General features: G+C 37.8%; 1 protein-coding gene across 1 annotated transcript in view; it reads left to right on the forward strand.

Annotated features, from left to right (window-relative positions):
* Window positions 1-17,898, forward strand: part of MLPH (melanophilin) — a gene marked incomplete at its 3' end in the record, with an annotated part of 82,103 nt that overhangs the window by 32,490 nt on the left and 31,715 nt on the right. Inside the window, exons 6-10 of the mRNA XM_039326300.1 lie at window positions 2,115-2,203; window positions 3,669-3,794; window positions 4,479-4,680; window positions 9,309-9,466; window positions 17,729-17,812. Coding sequence (XP_039182234.1) covers window positions 2,115-2,203; window positions 3,669-3,794; window positions 4,479-4,680; window positions 9,309-9,466; window positions 17,729-17,812 — 659 coding nt within the window. The remainder of the gene's footprint in view (window positions 1-2,114; window positions 2,204-3,668; window positions 3,795-4,478; window positions 4,681-9,308; window positions 9,467-17,728; window positions 17,813-17,898) is intronic.

The raw sequence follows: 17,898 nt of genomic DNA on the forward strand, positions 1-17,898 counted from the left end.
GGTGCAGAGACAATCAGTGGAATACAGTGATGTCCTATCACATTCCAAGTGTGCATAACGTAGTATTATTAACTATTTATCTGTGTACACCATTTCACAGATACGCAAAAGGGCTGCTATTTTCTATTGCTTTTTGTTGATTAGCTATGAACTCTGATAAATGTAATCAGACTTTGACCCTACATCATATTTACTATAAAGTCTGATTTAAAATAGCATAATTTCTTTTATGTGTGGCAGAGTACATAGCTTGCCAGATGTCACCAGTGTTGTCTTTTTTCATAATAATTTACAAATTCTTTAGACCCTAATATAGTGCTGTCCTTTTGAAAGAATCTTGAAAATGGAGCCTCTTATTATTCCAGATTTCAGACATTGAGTCCATACTGTAGGCAGGAATTCATCCATTCAAAATAAAAGGGATCAAAAAACCATACAAATGTGCATCAGATGTTGATGTCCTGAGCAGAAGTGGGACAAAACTGTAACATTGCCTTTGAGTTGATGATTTATATGGACACATCTGTTCAATTTTTTTTTTTTTTTGCATGATACAGAAGTGGTTTGCAGTTGCTTACTTCCAAGATGTTTGTTCAGTAGTTTGCTAATGCAAAACAGGACTTTACAGCTTTGGGGAACTCCCAAAAGGGAAACAATGCTCTTTTAAGAAAATAGCTTTTGCCAGGAAGGGAAGTAGCTGTTTGAAAATTGAGCCAAAGGGCCATTCCTTTCACAGCATCTGAAGTACTGATTCCTTGATTGAGATTGTTCCATGTCTTTGTTCCTAATTTCTTAATTGTGTCATAGTAAACATGTTGTTTAAGGTATTATTGCACCATTACCTGTTGGTTCTGAGATTTGATTTGTATTTTAAATAGTCTTGTTTTATTTTTAATTGTTTCATTTTCCTTTCAGTTTAGTTCAGCAAATGATTCATTTTATTTTTCTCCCTTTTTCCCCCATTCAAGTTTTCATCTCATTTCCCCATCATATTATTTGAGAATCAGTTTCCTTTCTTGGAGATCCTTTACTTTAGCCACAAATTTACTCATGGATCTGAAACTGGCTACAATGGTTTTCCAGCGAACAGTATGGTTGAAAATGTCTTTTAAATTCTGTCCTCAAACAACCTGGGTACAAACACTTTCTGTTAAAACAATCAAAAGTCACAGAAATATAGCTTAAAATTCCTAAACATGTTTCAATGAATCTTGGCAGGCTGCATTCCCTTATGCATTTTAATGTGTCTGAAAAAAGTCTAAGTCTATTATAAGATAAAATGTAGAACTGTTTATATTGTTCCATACTTGCCAAGGAACAAAAAACAGCCCAATTTCTGAATCTCATTTTGGATTTGGCTAATGTCTCAAAGTAGGTAGACTGACTCCAATTGAGCCCTAGTCAAATTGAGGCAAACCTCTGAATGAAATCCTGTGGTCTGCTGTGGATCTGCAATTAATTCACCATAAGTGGTCAGGAAATTACAGATACAATCACCTTGAGGAATGTCCTTTTTTTTCTGATAAAAGTCCAACAATTAACATCATTAATTTTAGGTGATAAGGTGCAACATTATATTTTAACATTAAGTACAGTCCGTAGAGTCAATCTGTAATATAACCAGTGGCTATGAATATCATATATCAACAGCATCATCATGAGATGAAAGGGCCTCTTTGTTGGTAGAGTTTAAGGAATACTCACAAGAAGTGGTACAACCAAGAAGGCCTCATGACTAATCTACAGTGGGAGAAAATGGCATCCCAGGTACCCTGCCTTTCAAGTTGCTTACATTTGTCAGCCTAACTAGCCAACAGCAAGGACAAGTGTCTTTATATGAGAATATTTTTCACTAACTGTTGCTAGCAGGGCAGTTGTAAGAAGGGCATTCATGGACCAGATTACAGTAAACGAGAAATGAAATTACCATTGGGAATGAATATACAGCAATATCAGTTTCTAAATCAGTGAAATGAGGTTGGCAGCAATTGAACCTGACATCTTCTGGAATGTAAAATGTGGTCTGTAACTGAGCTGTAACCCCTCTTCAGTTGCATGGTGGGTATCTAATCAACATGTTTGTTTGCATACATGCATGTGTCTTTCTTATCCAGATGATTATCACTTGTACAGAAATAATGAAAGTGAGGAAGGGGAAACAAGTGATGATGTGGATGGAGCAGAATCTGAGTCTTATGCCAGGGTAAGGATAATTCATGTAACTTTTTTTCCATGCATGTTTTACATAATGTGGAATTTCATTATTAAGTCATATTGCCCTTTCTTTTCTTCACTTCCTCTGAATTTATCTTGAGGAAAGCTGCATCTTTCTGAAACAAATTTCTTTTGGTTCTGCACAGTCGAAACAAAAGTCCTAGTGAATGCAATACATTTCCAGAAATGTGCTCACTCATGTCTGAATTCTCAAGGAAAGACTCTTTTCCACTTCTTCTTTCAATATATTTTTTGATTTCTCAGTCTAACCTATAATCCTGATATTCCCAGTTGAAATGAGATCAACCAGGTGTAACCATCTGCAGAGGCCTGATGAAAATGAGGAGTATCTTGGCTGTCTATATAGAAGGCACTACAGTAAAGCTACAGTACTAAAATATAAAGAAAATAATTAAAACATTTTGCCATTCCACAACTGCTGAGACTAAGTGTGCAAAAGTATGGTCACATTATCAAATTATTGATCTCTTAACTGAATCTTTATGCCTAATCACAATAGGGTAGCCTCTCTCAAATAAATGAGTGATAAATTTACAGATAAATTGGTGAGAGTAGGAAAATACTGCATTAATGCTGCTGTTCTGAAATCCCCTGGTCCTTTAGAGTCACTTTTCATTACAGCAACATTAATTTTAAAAATGATTCTTTCATAGTTGGCTAGAAAGTAAGAAAACATAAACATTGTTGGATTGTACAAGATATTTAAGAGAGGACTTTAAGATTTAAATTATCTTTAAAAGATATTTAATAGAATATGTTTGCTTCCCCCCCCCCATAGCCTATGTATTTATTAGTGTCACAGAGAACTTAATGTAGATTTTTATGTGCCCAAAACCAAGAAATCTGGAACTGTCATAGCAAGATGAGGTAGTCAGAACAATCCACTAGATGAGAGACACTCTGATAGCTAAAGTAAGCAAATGAAGTTTTTTAATGGGAATACCTACCTCTGAGATCCCATCAGGTGACAATCCTGTAAGGAAACGTCATTGAAGAAGGTAACCATATTTCATCTGTTTAGATAGGCAGATGAATACAGAAAAAGGCAATCTGGATCCACATTAAGGGCCTTAACCAGTACCACAAATCAACAAGTGTTCAGTGAAGCTCCCAGAGTAGTGGGTTATTTGAATCCAGACCACTGCATTCTGCACCAGATATAACTTCCATATGTTTCTCAAAGGCAGCTACATGTATACCTTGTTAAAGTAGCTCAATAGGTGGTGACTGGGGCATGAGTGACTGTAAGCGGGCCATCTGGATATAGGAAAGGTTGCAATTGGATATAGAAGAGGTATCCACAAGATGTGCAGAGTGCTACTATCATACAGTAAATACCAGACGGGATGTTATCCTTTCTTAAAGATCACGTGAAATGTAATATCTTGTGATGCAGTGAAATTTTAAATCTTTTACTTTTTGTGCTTCCTAAGATGCGCAAGAAAAAGCGCCTACTTTCTGTACATTCCTTTGATTTTGAAACCGACTCAGAATATTCTTCCCAATCTCGACGTCAATCTGTCCAGCTTTCTCCATGTCCTGGGAAAGAAGGCCTTCAGGTATTAGGGATCTGTTGGTGATTGTGGCGTGAGTCTATCATCCTTTTTTCTTCTTTCAGTTTCTTTTCTATTCATTGAACTTTGTTAACCCAGTGTGTAGCCTAAGAGTTTTTAATGTGAGAAATGTATTCAAATGTATTCAAATGTTGAAAATCTATGAGACGCCTGGGGCTCTTGGCTTTTTTCAGAAAAAAATCAAGATGTTCCATGTACTCAGCAGTGTGAGTCTCTCAGCAGAAACTATATCTTTGCAGCACCTCCTGAAATGACCATCTGATCTCATAATCTGGGCAAAAAGCTTTTTAGATTCTTTCATGATATGAGAACATAGCTTGTAGTTTCTTCCGTCAGAGTTTGGCATCATGGATGAGTTGCATTTTCAGAATGTAGGTAGACTTGGGTTGAATTTTTGTCAGATATTAAGAAATGTGGCTTGAGAGCCAACTTTCAGCATTAATGTCGTCTACCCATTTCAGTGATTTTGACCAGGTTCTACCATGTCTATGCCCCATGAAAATGTGTACACATGTTTTTGGCACACAAGGCTTATTATGCCACAGCTGATTAAAGCTAGATGATAATGCTCTTGGATTAAGAACTTGTTGGAAAAGAACAATTGTAAGTATGCAAATGAGAGAATATGTAGCCTGCTTATTAATACCAACAGATGATTCTTCTTCTTAGAGCACTGAAGATTTTCCAAATGGTGAGGAAGCCTCCATGCAGAAGGACTCCATGGTAGCAGAAGCAGACTTGGCTGCAGTCTTCCATCATATCTTGCAAGAGCAAAGGAAGCACATAGCAATTCCAGAACAGGAATTCAGTACAGAAGTCCAGTTTATAGACAACTCACATACCAAAAACCTGGAAACAATCCCCAAAGCTGGTAGGTACTTACAGCATTAGAGGCAATCTTAAATTGCCAGTGTTAGAGGCAGTGTTTATCTAACAATGTATCTTGCATTTTCAGGACAGTTCAAACTTTCAGAAATGTATCACATTTTGTTTACATGCAGAGATTTTATATTTTTTTCATAATTCACAGAAAGACATCCCATCCTTAACAGTTTTCTCACAATCTTTCCAGCAAAATAAAAACTGGCATATAATTGACTACTTAAAGTTTTAAAATTGCAGGTATTTTTATATTGGAATTTATTTTCTGTTATGTCAGAACAATTGACCAAAACCATAGAGAGAAGATATTTTTTTCAAGATTCAGAATGATTTGTGTGTAACTCAGCAATAGCAAATAGAAAGATCCAAAAAGGGTAAAATAAACACAGGAAAAATACAAATATGTCTATTCATATACATATATATGAGAAAACATTTGTTTTCAAAATTACAATTAAAAGTGATCCATTTAGTTGCCAGGCTGACTGAAAGTAATTTATGGAAGGGAAATAAATGAATTACCAACAACCATCAAATGCAGCTCTCCATGTCATAAAAAAAAATATTACTCATTCTCTTTTTGGCCCAGCCTGTTCTCCAGGGTTGTGGTTGCAGGAATAGATAGGAAGAGGGAATGTTATATATGCCACATTGAATTCCTGAAAATAATTTTTAAAAATTAATGTGATCCAATTTAAAAAAATGTGGCTGTTCTATTTGCAAAGAAGGAGTACAAATCCTACCCAGGCCAAGAGACATTTGCTTTTTTGCACTTCTAGCTTTATTCAGGAACTGCAGATTTTCAGAAATGATGAGCTCGTTACCACTTCTGTTCCTGTCAACTATTCTGCAACTTGCAGGATAGCTGTCTGTTGTTGGGAAAACTCTCTTCCCTGGTTTTCCAGATTTGTATTAGGCTTTCCTGCTGAAGACTGTCTCAGTCAGCCCATTGTGCTTTTAACTGGACATGGAAATGGATGCTAGAATCTGAATGCATCCAGATGCATGACAAAGGCAGATGGTGAAAAATAATTGCTTTGATATACCTCATCATAGAACAGGGCAGAAATATTTTCTTATTTTCACACTGCTGACTACATTGCAGAGTTTTAGGGTATTACATTTTCTGTATAATAGGTACAATCTAGTTATGTTCCAAGTCTTTGCTGCGTCAGAGGGCTCAGTGTTTTACCAATACTATAAATATCTAGGAAATGAAATTATCAGAAACCAAGTTATCCCTAATGTTGTTTCTCTTAACAAGGTGACAAACACTGGGAAGTGCATGAGCAGTGATCAGCCATCTGCTTTTCCTCGGGTTACAAATAATGCCTTTTTTTAATTTGCTATAGGTTTTCTTAACTTACAGGTGATTTGGATGACTGAGTTGATGAAAACTAGCTACAAACCTGGATTAGGGAATAAAGGGGCAAAGTTCCAGAACCTCCAACTTTCTAACAAAAGCTTTCCAGTTTAGCTACAGGGATTGTAAAAATTCATGAGATTACTCATATCGAGGTAAAGTATTTGGAGACCCTGGTACAAACAGATCGCTTGGACATTCCTTACTCATATCATAGGATATTTGAGAAGTATAACAGGGAAGGAAGAAGCTACAGCTCAAAGAATAAGTTTTACATGCTGAATAAAATAGATTCCAGCTTTTATGTCTTCTGCACCTTCCTTAAATGGATCACTGGTCATGCTCAATAAAAGACAGTATCATACATTGAAAGTATCCTTAAGACTGGAGCCCAAAATAGATGATGATGATGATGATGATGATATTATTATTATTATTATTATTATTATTATTATTATTATTAACTTTATTGTCACTTTGAACGTACACCAATTGGCATACATCAAAATGAAATTTTATTGCATACAGCTCTCAGAGGGCCACCACCTCCGATATACATTCCTTGTTCGTGGCCAGCTCAAGTTTCAGATCAACCATTTTAACCTCTAGGGAGCGAACAATGGCAAACAGGACAGATGGAAATGGAGCTCTGTGTGGATTAGCCCTCAAATTAGCTTGTATTCCTGCATGACAACCTCGCCTTCTTTCCTTTTTCAGATCCTGACTCTTCCAGCTTTTCCTTAAAGAGGCCTTGCTTCTTTTCGCCCCTGGAGCATGCTACCACCGCCACCAACTCCTCCAAAAGCCTCTCTCCCTTCCTCTGGGCCTGCAGACAGCCTCATCCAGTTCCTTCACTCCATAAGCCCCGGGACCTCTCCTCTGCCTCCATCATGCCCTTATTTGCATGATATCTCAAGATGCATGCTTTCAAACACGCAAATAAATCACCACAGAGCCCCACACAAATAGAACTAAGCAGAAATGGCCATACAAAATTCTGCATCAAGTTTATGGGCATAGAAATTAGGTGGGGGATTATTCCTAATTTCTTCTGGGAAAGAAGTTATTGAACACAAGATTCTGATAGTGGTAAAAATATCGCTGCTATTAAAACTTTTACAATTTCTTTCATTTGAATTTCATTTAAGCATGGGAATCTAGGGAGCCTTCAGGCAAATAAGAGATGATTGTACAATAAAAGACAAGATATTCACACACACAAATAACACATCCTGACCATCGTATAATTAAATAACAACCCTAGATTTTACCCAGGAACATTTATCTAAAAGTATTTTTTTCCTTAAAGTATTTCTGACGCAAATTTTCTTTCATCATACGAACCATAAGAATTGGTAGGAAAAAGTGCAGTGTTTTTTTTTACTATTCCAGAGTGCAACTCCCCTCCCCAGCTTTTTCATATGCTTTGTAATATCCATAATAACTCTTTTATTTTTATTTATTTATTAAATTTGCTTGTGGCCTATGTCGCTGCAAAGATGACTCTGGGTGGCTTACAAGGTTAAAAACAATAAAATGATACATACATGCATACATAGTAGCAATACAAATGTAATTATGATTAAAATTATGGTAAAAAGATGAGGGAGGAAACGGTGCACATAAGGTGAGGTAGGATCTGCTATTGGCCCATAAGCCACCTCCACATGATATTCCCCCATTGGGGCTTCAAGCCTTGCTTGCAAAGGAAAGAAAATCTCCATCAGTAACGTACTTGTTGCTTTGGAACCTATTCTTATGCCAAACTTAGGGCTGGGGCTGTTTTAAATACAAACTGTTCCTTTACTCAGCCAACACTTGAAAATAATCTAATTACCATGTGCCCTTTTAAAAATTCTAATATGAAACTAGTTACCAGATCAAGGAAGTAGATCTTTCTCTGTCTCTCAAATTCATTTCCATTACCCAGTGCTGCCATCAATCTGTGCATCAACGCTTAATTTAGAATTTGCAGGATGGATACAAACAATGAGAACAGTAGATGCCAGGAGGGTAATACATATTGAAAAAGATTTATTAAGGAATTGTCCCTGATCAGCATTAAAGACCATTAGAGCATCAGATGAATACAACCCCAAACAGCCAGGTAAACCCAAAGGGCATGACTCACAAGGAAGCTAGGAAAAAGGAATAAATCTTACAGCCCTTTCCCCCCCCCCCCCCACTCTGTTCTTCGGAATTCTGATTTCAGTTCTGGGATAACTAGCAAGGGGAAATTGTTTAATTCCACACACTGGAGAGAGGGAATTACAAGAGAGTAAGCAAACCCACAATAGAGAACATACTTTGAAAAAAAAACACTTAGTGTCAATTGTTGGCTTAGCTTATAGGCAAGCTTTGACCCTTGAGCAACTAGGAAGCAAAAAAAGTCTTTAGCGTGAAACTGATTATATTTCAGATAACAGGACCAGCTGAGAGAGGGTGTTAATCAATTAATGAAGGTCACAGAGCTGAGCTTGTTAACTCACCCTTAGCACCTTTTAAGGCTGGAAAGAAAAGCATTTTAGGAGATAGCTTATTTAAGCAATCTCTGCAAGGAGAAAAATTCTGCAAGGATGGGGAGGAAAAAATATGGGTCAGATTGTCAGGCATAGGCCATCCAGCAAAGTCAGATCTCCAGTTGTACATGTTTAATCACTTCCTTACAGGAAATAGTCTTGCAAATTTTAGGACATTGCCTTTATTAATTGTATTCCAATTAAAATTTATAGCTCAAAACATATTTCTCTCAATCTTAGAATCTGAAAAGGGTAAAAACATTTATTCTAACTTGCTTAATGTTTGCAGAGTTTTTTTTTTTTTTTTCCTTTTGGTACCTTAAAGCTATTGTTGACTCCTGGCAATTACCCAGGCCAAGTGCCTGCAGTTTTCTTGGCAAGATTTTTGGAAGTGGTTTGCCCTTGCCTCCTTCCTAGGGTTGAGGGAGAGGGACTGGCCTGAATTCATTCAACTGGCTTTCATAGGCATATAATTTTTTCTTAATTTGCACCACGGTTTGAGTTGTTCCATTGAAAAAAGAACCTAAATCTTGAAGGACTTACAATACCAGTTCAAGAATATTTTAAATTTCATGAAAGCCCTATAATACCATAAAGTACTTTTCCTGATTTCTCTCTATTGTCTTCATTCCCCTTTTTTGCCTCAAATTCTTGTGAAAACAGAAAATGTTACTCGTGAATCAGGTAATTATTGATCTGATCACCAAATTGTCCAATCCTCTTCTGTTCCCAAAGGCAGTCCATGGAAGGTGCAGCCCCAGCGCTCAGCTAAGGTGGATACTTCTGATGAAGATGAAAAGGGGGCTCAAGAAACTTTCATCTATCAGCCACCATACCCAAAACACAGGAGCCAAGCATCCTCGCAGGAAAATGTAAATCACTCTGGAAATCAGGTAAATTAGATACTGGGTAACTTTTATGCTTATATCCCAGATTTTTCTATTTTGGGGAGTTTGTTATAGGAACTATAGTAAGACTCAAAACAATAGGACACCAAGGTGAAGAAAATAGGGAATAGTAGAACAAAACAATTACAGATAGCAGATAGTCCTCAAGTTAAAACCACAATTGGGACCAGTATTTCCATTGATAAGCCAGGTAGTGGTTAAGGTAAGTTGTGTCCAGTTTTATTATTACCTTTTTTGCCACACTTGTTAAGCAAAGCTGATGATACTGTTTTAGTGACTGGAAATGGGAAATATTTAAGGAACCCTAGTTAAAGATGAAAGACAAAGTACAAAACCAACCTGATTCTCAGTATCACATAATAAAACCAACTTTGTCAACAGTTCAGTGCAAATATAAGTAGTCCTCAACTTATGACAAGATGCTTAGCAACTGTTCCAAGTTACAAAGGCCGCACACAGACATGCCATGGTCATATAATCAAGTTTTGGGCCCTTGGCAACTGACTCACCTTTATGGCCATTTGCAGTGTCTCATTGTCTGTTTTGTTAGTTTCTGGCATTTACTTCCAGTTTCTGACAAAAAATACCCATTGGGGAAATTGATTTCTTTAACAAACACTGCAAAAATTGTCAAAACATTACATGTGATACTTCAACATGTAACCACAATGACTTACAGAACATAATTCTGGTTACCATCATTAGTCGAAGAATACCTGTACAATAATTGTAAAAGTAGTTGAAGTAGTAACAAATGTCATCTAACTGGGCTCAAAAATTCAAAGGGAAGCTAACTATAATATGTACAGATATTATATTCCCAACAAAGATATGTTTTACCAAGGCCATGATTGTTTTCTCAGCATGCTTGTTCAATATTACGTTCATAATATTTTTTTCATATATGGAAAAATGTGGAAATACAGTTTGCTCTTGATTTACAACAGACTTGTGACCTTCTGTGCTGGCTTCCTTGTTGACTTTCTGGAGAAGCCAACAGGGAAAGCTGCAAATGGCAATCCTGTGCAACCGTTCTGATGCTGCGACTGATCATAAGTATGAACCGGTGGCCAAGAGCCCAGACCATGATCACATGATCATGAAGTTGCTGGGATGGACAGAATTCGGAGGACCAGTCGTAACCAAGATTTGTTTGGTGTTGTACCTTTGAACTGTCACTGAACAAATGGTCATAGCTCGAGGACTAACTATATAAAAATTCATTGATTGGTTGAGTCCAAGCCATTGTTTTACAGACAATGCTAACAGAAAGTATGTTTCTCAGCCACATAAAGAATTAAATAATTTCTAGTGCTTCTGTTCATCACTCAGATGACAAATTTTTTATATGTTCAGAGACAAAGAATACAGTTCATAGATTGAAATGGGTACAAGCTATAAAATATTTCATCAGAGTTAATATTAATCTCTTTGGTATTTAGTCATTTGTTAAATTTTAATGACAATGCATATTGTAATTAATCTGCAAGGAAACAGAACATAGATTTAATTGATCAATAAAACTACAAGGTACAAAATAAATCTAGTATTTTATCTGCTTTCATTCTGAATACAACCCAAACTAGAAATGAGATGCAGAATATATTTGTAAACTAACTTTTAGAGTCAGTGTAGATTTAAGTGAATAGTAGCTCAGTGCCATGGAACCAACTCAACTCATATTTTCCATTGTTATTTTCCATTGTAAAATTAAATTTACAAGTTCTGTGCAGTGCCAGTGTAATATTATACAATGTTTATTCATTTGCCCACATATGAATCGCAGCTTGCATATGTTAAGATTTCAGAAGTTACAGCTGGTCCAGAATGTGACTGCATAAGCAGTTATAGGTACACATCTTTATTCTAGGCTACACTAAGTGCTAGTAGGTTTCCAGGATCAGCTCAATGTGCTGGTTATGAAGCTCTAGATCAGGCATGTCAAACTCACAACATCACATGACATCATGTGACATATCATGACTTTTTCCCCCATTGCCTGCAGTGGGCGCGGTTTCAGCGTGATGCATCCGGCCCATAGGCCGGCAGTTTGACATGCCTTCTCTATATGGTTCAAAGCTTGGTTATATATGGGATCACGTTTTTCTTGCCTCTGTTTAGCCTATAAGTCCTGACAGGGTAATCCGTGCCATCTTGTGGGATCCTGGAGGCCTTCTGGAATACCATTCTCTCAGAGATGCATTCAACACTAAACTACTTTGCTTTAGAAATTTATTGAAAATTTGACTTTTCAAAAAGGATATGAGCTGAGGTATTTTGTAATTCTGCATTGGGGAGGTATGGCTGAAATAGTTTTTATGTGCTTTTCCATAGTGTCATTTCATTTCTACACCTTTTTCATTTATGAATGTTTTATTGAGTTTTTAATGTAAGTTGCCTTGGCTCTTTCTGACTTGGAACCCTACCAGTCAAACAAATAAATAAAAGGAGATCAGTGAAATGGGATGTAGAACTCCATTTCTAACTCTTAATCTAGTGCTAGTGGCAAATTCTATTCTGGAACTAACAGCTCTTTGAGAATTCCATATTTGCTCTTTTCTACTCATAAAAACACACCATATTTCATATTTTCTTTTTTCCCACAAGTCCATGGATTTTTATAGAAATGCTCATTTTGTAGAAGTCATTAATTTTACAAGTTTTGTAGTTTTCTCCATGTGGCCTACTATGGGGAGAGCATCTTGAATAGGAGCATGATTTTGGACTAGAAAAGTGGAGCCTCTTGAAAAAAATCTTTCCTCCCCCAGTTACAATACAATAGCCCATAAAGATTGGTTATTAATCACCCACATGTTTTAATTTAATCAAATTAGGGAATTCATTTCTCCTGGAAAGGGAAAAGAAAAAAATATTTCTCTGCATAGAGATATGAAGCAACTTTGAGGAAAAGATGATTCAACAAAGATAACAAATTTGTTTTAATAAAAATTATCAAAAAAAATCATAATTCATTTTTTTTATTCTACGGTCCAAAGATCTCCTGAGATTAGTTATCATATATATTTTAAGCATTATTTGCTTAAAATAGCCAACTGAATGAGAACATGTTTTTGACATGAACATCATTGCACTGAAATATGAAAAGTTCTACAAAGTATATGATCTTTTTCATGAATTTATTTGAGCACACATTAGCTGTGATACAAATGTCTCTGGAAAAAGTGCTTCAGTCAGAATTGAGCTTCTATTATGTACTTATTGTACCTCATAATTTAGATTTATGAGGAAAAAACAACCTTGTTTTTAGCTGCAGAAATATAGATGCTACGATCTAATGAATTGAGTTGAGGTAAGGCTATAATTCAATTGTTCTTGCTCCTTATAATGTTATTAGTCCTCATAATGCTATTAGTGTTTAGGTGTATATAATCATATTATTCACCATGTTCATCATCTAGCTAAAAGAACCACAAGCAATTTTTCACTCCAGATGTTCATCAGAGCCCCTCGACCTATTTAAAACATTCCACATTAAAGGGAAAGAAGAGCCTAAGAACTAATCTTCATAATTTTGGTTAGAGATGCATAACAAACATTCATCTGATTTTTCTCCAGCTTAACAGAATCCATCAATTGGGTGAATGGTAGACTTCTAGGGAACTGGTACTTGCAGGTACTCATAGCTCACCCATTGTGGGAGACTTATTGAGTATCTTGTCCCTCAGAAAGAAATAATAATTTCTGGTGTTATTGACATTCCTTTCATTCTGGCAGAATTGTTCCATTTCTCCAACTATCATTGTCTGAGTTCTCCAAACCAGAAAAGAGGAAAAGAAGCCCCCTGTCATAAAAGACAAACCTCTTTTCTAATTTTTGATTTTAAAACTAAATCTGTTAAGCTTCCATTTTACAGTATAAATCTGTATGAAGAGCTGAGATCACGGTGTAAGATTAGTTTGGCCTGAGATCTTGGAAAACTTCAGCTCTATAAACAGTTATAGGACTTGGTGGCACAGTGGTTAGAATGCAGTATTGCAGGCTAATTCTGATTACTGTCATCTGACAGCAGTTTGGCAGTTCGAGTCTCACCGGCTCAAGGTTGACTCAGCCTTCTATCCTTCTGAGGTCAGTAAAATGAGGAGCCAGATTATTGGGGGCAATACGCTGACTCTATAAACCACTTAGAGAGGGCTGTAAAGCATTGAGAAGTGGTATATAAGTTTAAGTGCTATTGCTATTATTTAAAATTAAAGTGTGCAAATATAGTCTTAACATTTGTAGTGACCCCAGGCATGGAATGCCCGATGATCCTAGGGATGGAATGGTTAAAGAAATGGAACCACTGGGTAAATTGGAGGATGGCAGAAATCAATTTCCCCAAAGGGGACCCTCTGGACTTAAAACCCCAAGGGGATCTACCAAAATTAAGAATGGAAAAAGCATCCATGGGAGAAGAAAAGGAGCTACCAGAAATACTACAGGAATACAGAGATCTTGCTGAAGTTTTCAGTGAGGAGAGGGTGGATGAGCTCCCCCCCCCAACCGACCCACAGACTGTGCCATAGAATTCAAGCCCGGAGCAAAACTCCCAAAGCCCAAATTATACTCCATGAGCCCAAAGGAGAAGAAGGAAATGGAAAGATTCATAAAGAAAAACCTAGAAAGGGGGTTCATTGAACCAGCCAAGCCTAAAGTGGCCGCCCCAGTTCTCTTTATAGAGAAGAAGGACAGCTCTTTATGCTTATGCATGGTTTATAGGCTCCTAAATACAATCAGTGAAAGCAACCTATACCTCCTACCCCTCATGAAGGACATGTTATCACACCTCTCGAAAGGACATTTTTTTTACTAAACTAGGTCTAAGGGAAGCATACCACCGTGTGAGAATTAAGGAAGGGGATGAATGGAAAACTGCATTTAACTACCCAATGAGGTGCTACCAATTCAAAGTCTTGCCATTTGGATTATAAGGGGGGCCTGCAGTATTTATGCAGTTAATCAATGACGTGCTAATGGAGCACCTATTTAAGGGTGTCCTGGTTTACTTAGGCGACATCCTTATCTTCACTGAATCAAAAGAGGAACATGTCAACCTAGTCAAAGCAGTTTTAAAGAAACTGCGAGCCACCCACCTATATGCCAAACTATCGAAATGCGAATTCCACCAGGAAAGAATAGACTACCTAGGTTATCACATATCCCCATAGGGCATTGAAATGGACTCAGAGAAGGTCAGAGCAGTATTAGAATGGGCACCACCTTGCACAAGAAAGCAACTGCAAAGTTTCCTGGGTTTCGCAAACTTTTACTGTCAATTCATTTGCCCAGATAGCCCTGCCCCTCATGAACTTACTAAAAACGAAGGGAGCATCCTCAGTAAAACCTAGCCAGCCACTAAAATGGACAATGGAGTGCCAAGCGGCGTTTGAGAGATTAAAGAGACTTTTTTCTGCCAAACAAGTACTGAGGCACCCAGACATGGATAAGCCCTTCATAATATAGGCGGATGCAAGTGATGTGGTAGTGGGGGCTGTACTATTACAAGAAAATGATTAAGGGATATTGCAACCTTCCACGTATACATCCAAGAAACTAACGGAAACGGAACAGCGCTGGCCCATGTGGGAGAAAGAAGCATACGGGATATATTGGTCACTACTCGCATGGTGCCAGTTCCTTCAAGGCAATAAAGTCCCTTTCCAAGTGTGGACAGACTACAAAAATTTGGAAGCCTTGAAAACACCCAATTCCACTTCATGCTGAAGCATTTGCCGGGGGGAAAGAATATAACAGCACGCGAGCCACCGACTCTAAATCGATGATGGTGGAATCACAACTGGCAGCGCCAGTAACCACCAGAGCCCAAGCTAAATTAAAACTGCAGCTGGGTAGCCAAACTGGAATTGAATTCTGGAAAAGTTTGGAAACAGATTAAAGGTTCTAGAAAAATAAACATACAATGAAAGACGGGCTGTCTTGGGTGGGGGAAAAGTTATATATACCAACAACCCAAAGAATCACATTCATGCAGCTCTGCCACGACACAAAATCAGCAGGGCATCTTGAATTTGTAAAAACATTACACTTAATTAAACAGCAATTTTGGTGGCCATCCATGAAAAAGGACATAGAAAGTTACGTGGCCAGCTGCCCAAAGTGTGCAACTGCAAAGAGGTTGCAAGGGAAATTGCCCAGACTGTTACAAACAGTGGCAAATCCCTCAGCCCCCTGGAGAGAAATAGCCATGGATTTTATAGTGGAATTACCAGAAAGCAATGGGAATACTGTTGTCTGGACGGTCACGGACTTGTTTTCCAAACAGGTGCACTTTATCCCCTGCAAAAAGATTCCCACCGCAAAAGCCTTAGCGAAACTTTTTGTCCAGCATATTTACAGATTGCATGGGGCACCCCAACGCATCATATCTGATAAGGGAGTGCAATTTACGTCTTCATTTTGGAAGGAATTTTTATCCCTCTTAGGGACCACTCAGGGACTGACATCTAGCCATCACCCGCAGTCGAATGGACAAGCGGAACATTCAAACTCAGTACTTGAGCAATATTTCAGATGCTTTATTAATTTCCAGCAGTCCAATTGGACGGACCTACTCCCATTCGCAGAAGTTGCCTACAATAATGCTGTCCATTCCAGCACAGGTTACACTCCTTTTCAAATAGCTACCGGTCAAAGTTTCAACCCCATGCGAGAACTAACCCGAAACAAACTGGCAATCCCATCACTGAAAGAATGGATGGAACAATTACAAAACACCTGGCCAATAGTTAGAAAAGCCCTAGATGAAGCTAGGCAAGCATACAAACACAAGCAGATAAAAAGGATTGAACCTACACCATTCTTTATAGGAGAAACGGTGTACTTATCTACAAAATACCTAAAATCCCTACAACCCTGTAAAAAACTTGGACCAAAATATATTGGGCCTTTTCCAATTAAAAGAATCATAAACCCAGTAACAGTAGAATTAGAATTACCCAAAAATCTTAGACAAATACACCCAATTTTTCACTGCAGTTTGCTGAAAAGAGAACATCAGTCACCCTTATGGCCAAAAATCCCCACCACCACCTCCTCCAATCATGGTGGAAGGAGAACAACACTTCGAGATAAAGGAAATCCTAGACTCTAGGAGATAACATGGGACAACTCAATACCTAGTAGCATGGAAACACCTCCCCACCTCACAAAACGAGTGGGTCCATAAATGTCATGTCAGAGCCCCAAAGCTATTAAAGAAGTTTCATACAGAGTATCCTAACAAGCCAGACTAACTTTTATATCTGTTTTGTTTTCTTTACAGGTGGATCTCTCTTATTTTTAAGGGGGGCAGGATGTCAGAATCCAATTATATTTCATTTCTATCTACCTACTCTGATATAAAACCAATTCTTACTCTTTTCTGGATTCTGTCATACTATGGAAGGGGAGGAGGGTAAGCATGGGGGTTTAGACTCTCACTGCCTTCATTAACTACAAAGTGACCAGTTGTTGATCCTCTTCGAGAGGACTAACCATAACAATCGCCTTTCATCCTACTCCCTCTGAAGTTCTCCCCTTTGCCGGCAGTGAGGGAAAAGGGGGGGGGAATGCAACGCCTGGGATCTGGGAAAAGAGAGAATGAGTGATCGTGCCAATGGAGCGGACTGACAGATTGAATCGCCCGGAAGAACTGTGGGGTGGGGGCTGCTTGGGAACACTTTAAAACATTGAATGGTGGGAGAGGATCCCCCAGATCCTCTCTAGCATGCCTGCAATCAGTTTCTCTTAATAAAGATTCCTGTTGGAAGAGACATTCCAAGAGTTCTGTCTTCTTAAGAAGTAAATTGAGGTGGGTCCTTACATTTCCAGTAATATCAGCTAAATATCAAAGGTTGTTTATTGGTGTTTGTAGAGCAAGACTTTTATACAAAGCTGCCTTGTTACTTGACAAGTGAGCATGTTATTTCTATCCTACAAAGGAGGGATCTTATTTCAGAGGTCATGTACAAAATTGGAAGTGCTGGGAAATACATTTAAATGTGTATATTCAGTGTATGCAGCCTTTCCCCTTGACAATTATCTAATGGCTACATTCTGTTATTGTTAATTAGTATTATAGAGTTCCAGCGTTTTCCAGAATGTTTCTTTTCATTTAGTAAAATTGTGATCTTTAGTCCATCAAGGTTATGAGAACTGATATTGCTCTGTATTTACTTATTTCTCCTTTAACTGCTAAGAAGAAGTGTGGTGGTAGGCTCTGTCCTTTGCTATCTTCTTTCTTCCCAGATACTTGAACTGAACAAACGCATCTCTGTTATTGAAAGTATGCTCAGCCGCCTTGAGGAAAAGATCCTAGTTCACTCTGAGAAGGTAAATCTAGAACAGAGTTATACATATGTCCAGGTTGCCATTTACTCAGCTATGTTCAATCAGCCTGATCAGACATTCTGGGCTGC

Source organism: Crotalus tigris, unplaced genomic scaffold (assembly GCF_016545835.1).
Source record: "Crotalus tigris isolate CLP2741 ecotype Arizona unplaced genomic scaffold, ASM1654583v1 scf7180000024340.7048381, whole genome shotgun sequence".
NCBI classification, from domain to species: Eukaryota; Metazoa; Chordata; class Lepidosauria; order Squamata; family Viperidae; genus Crotalus; species Crotalus tigris.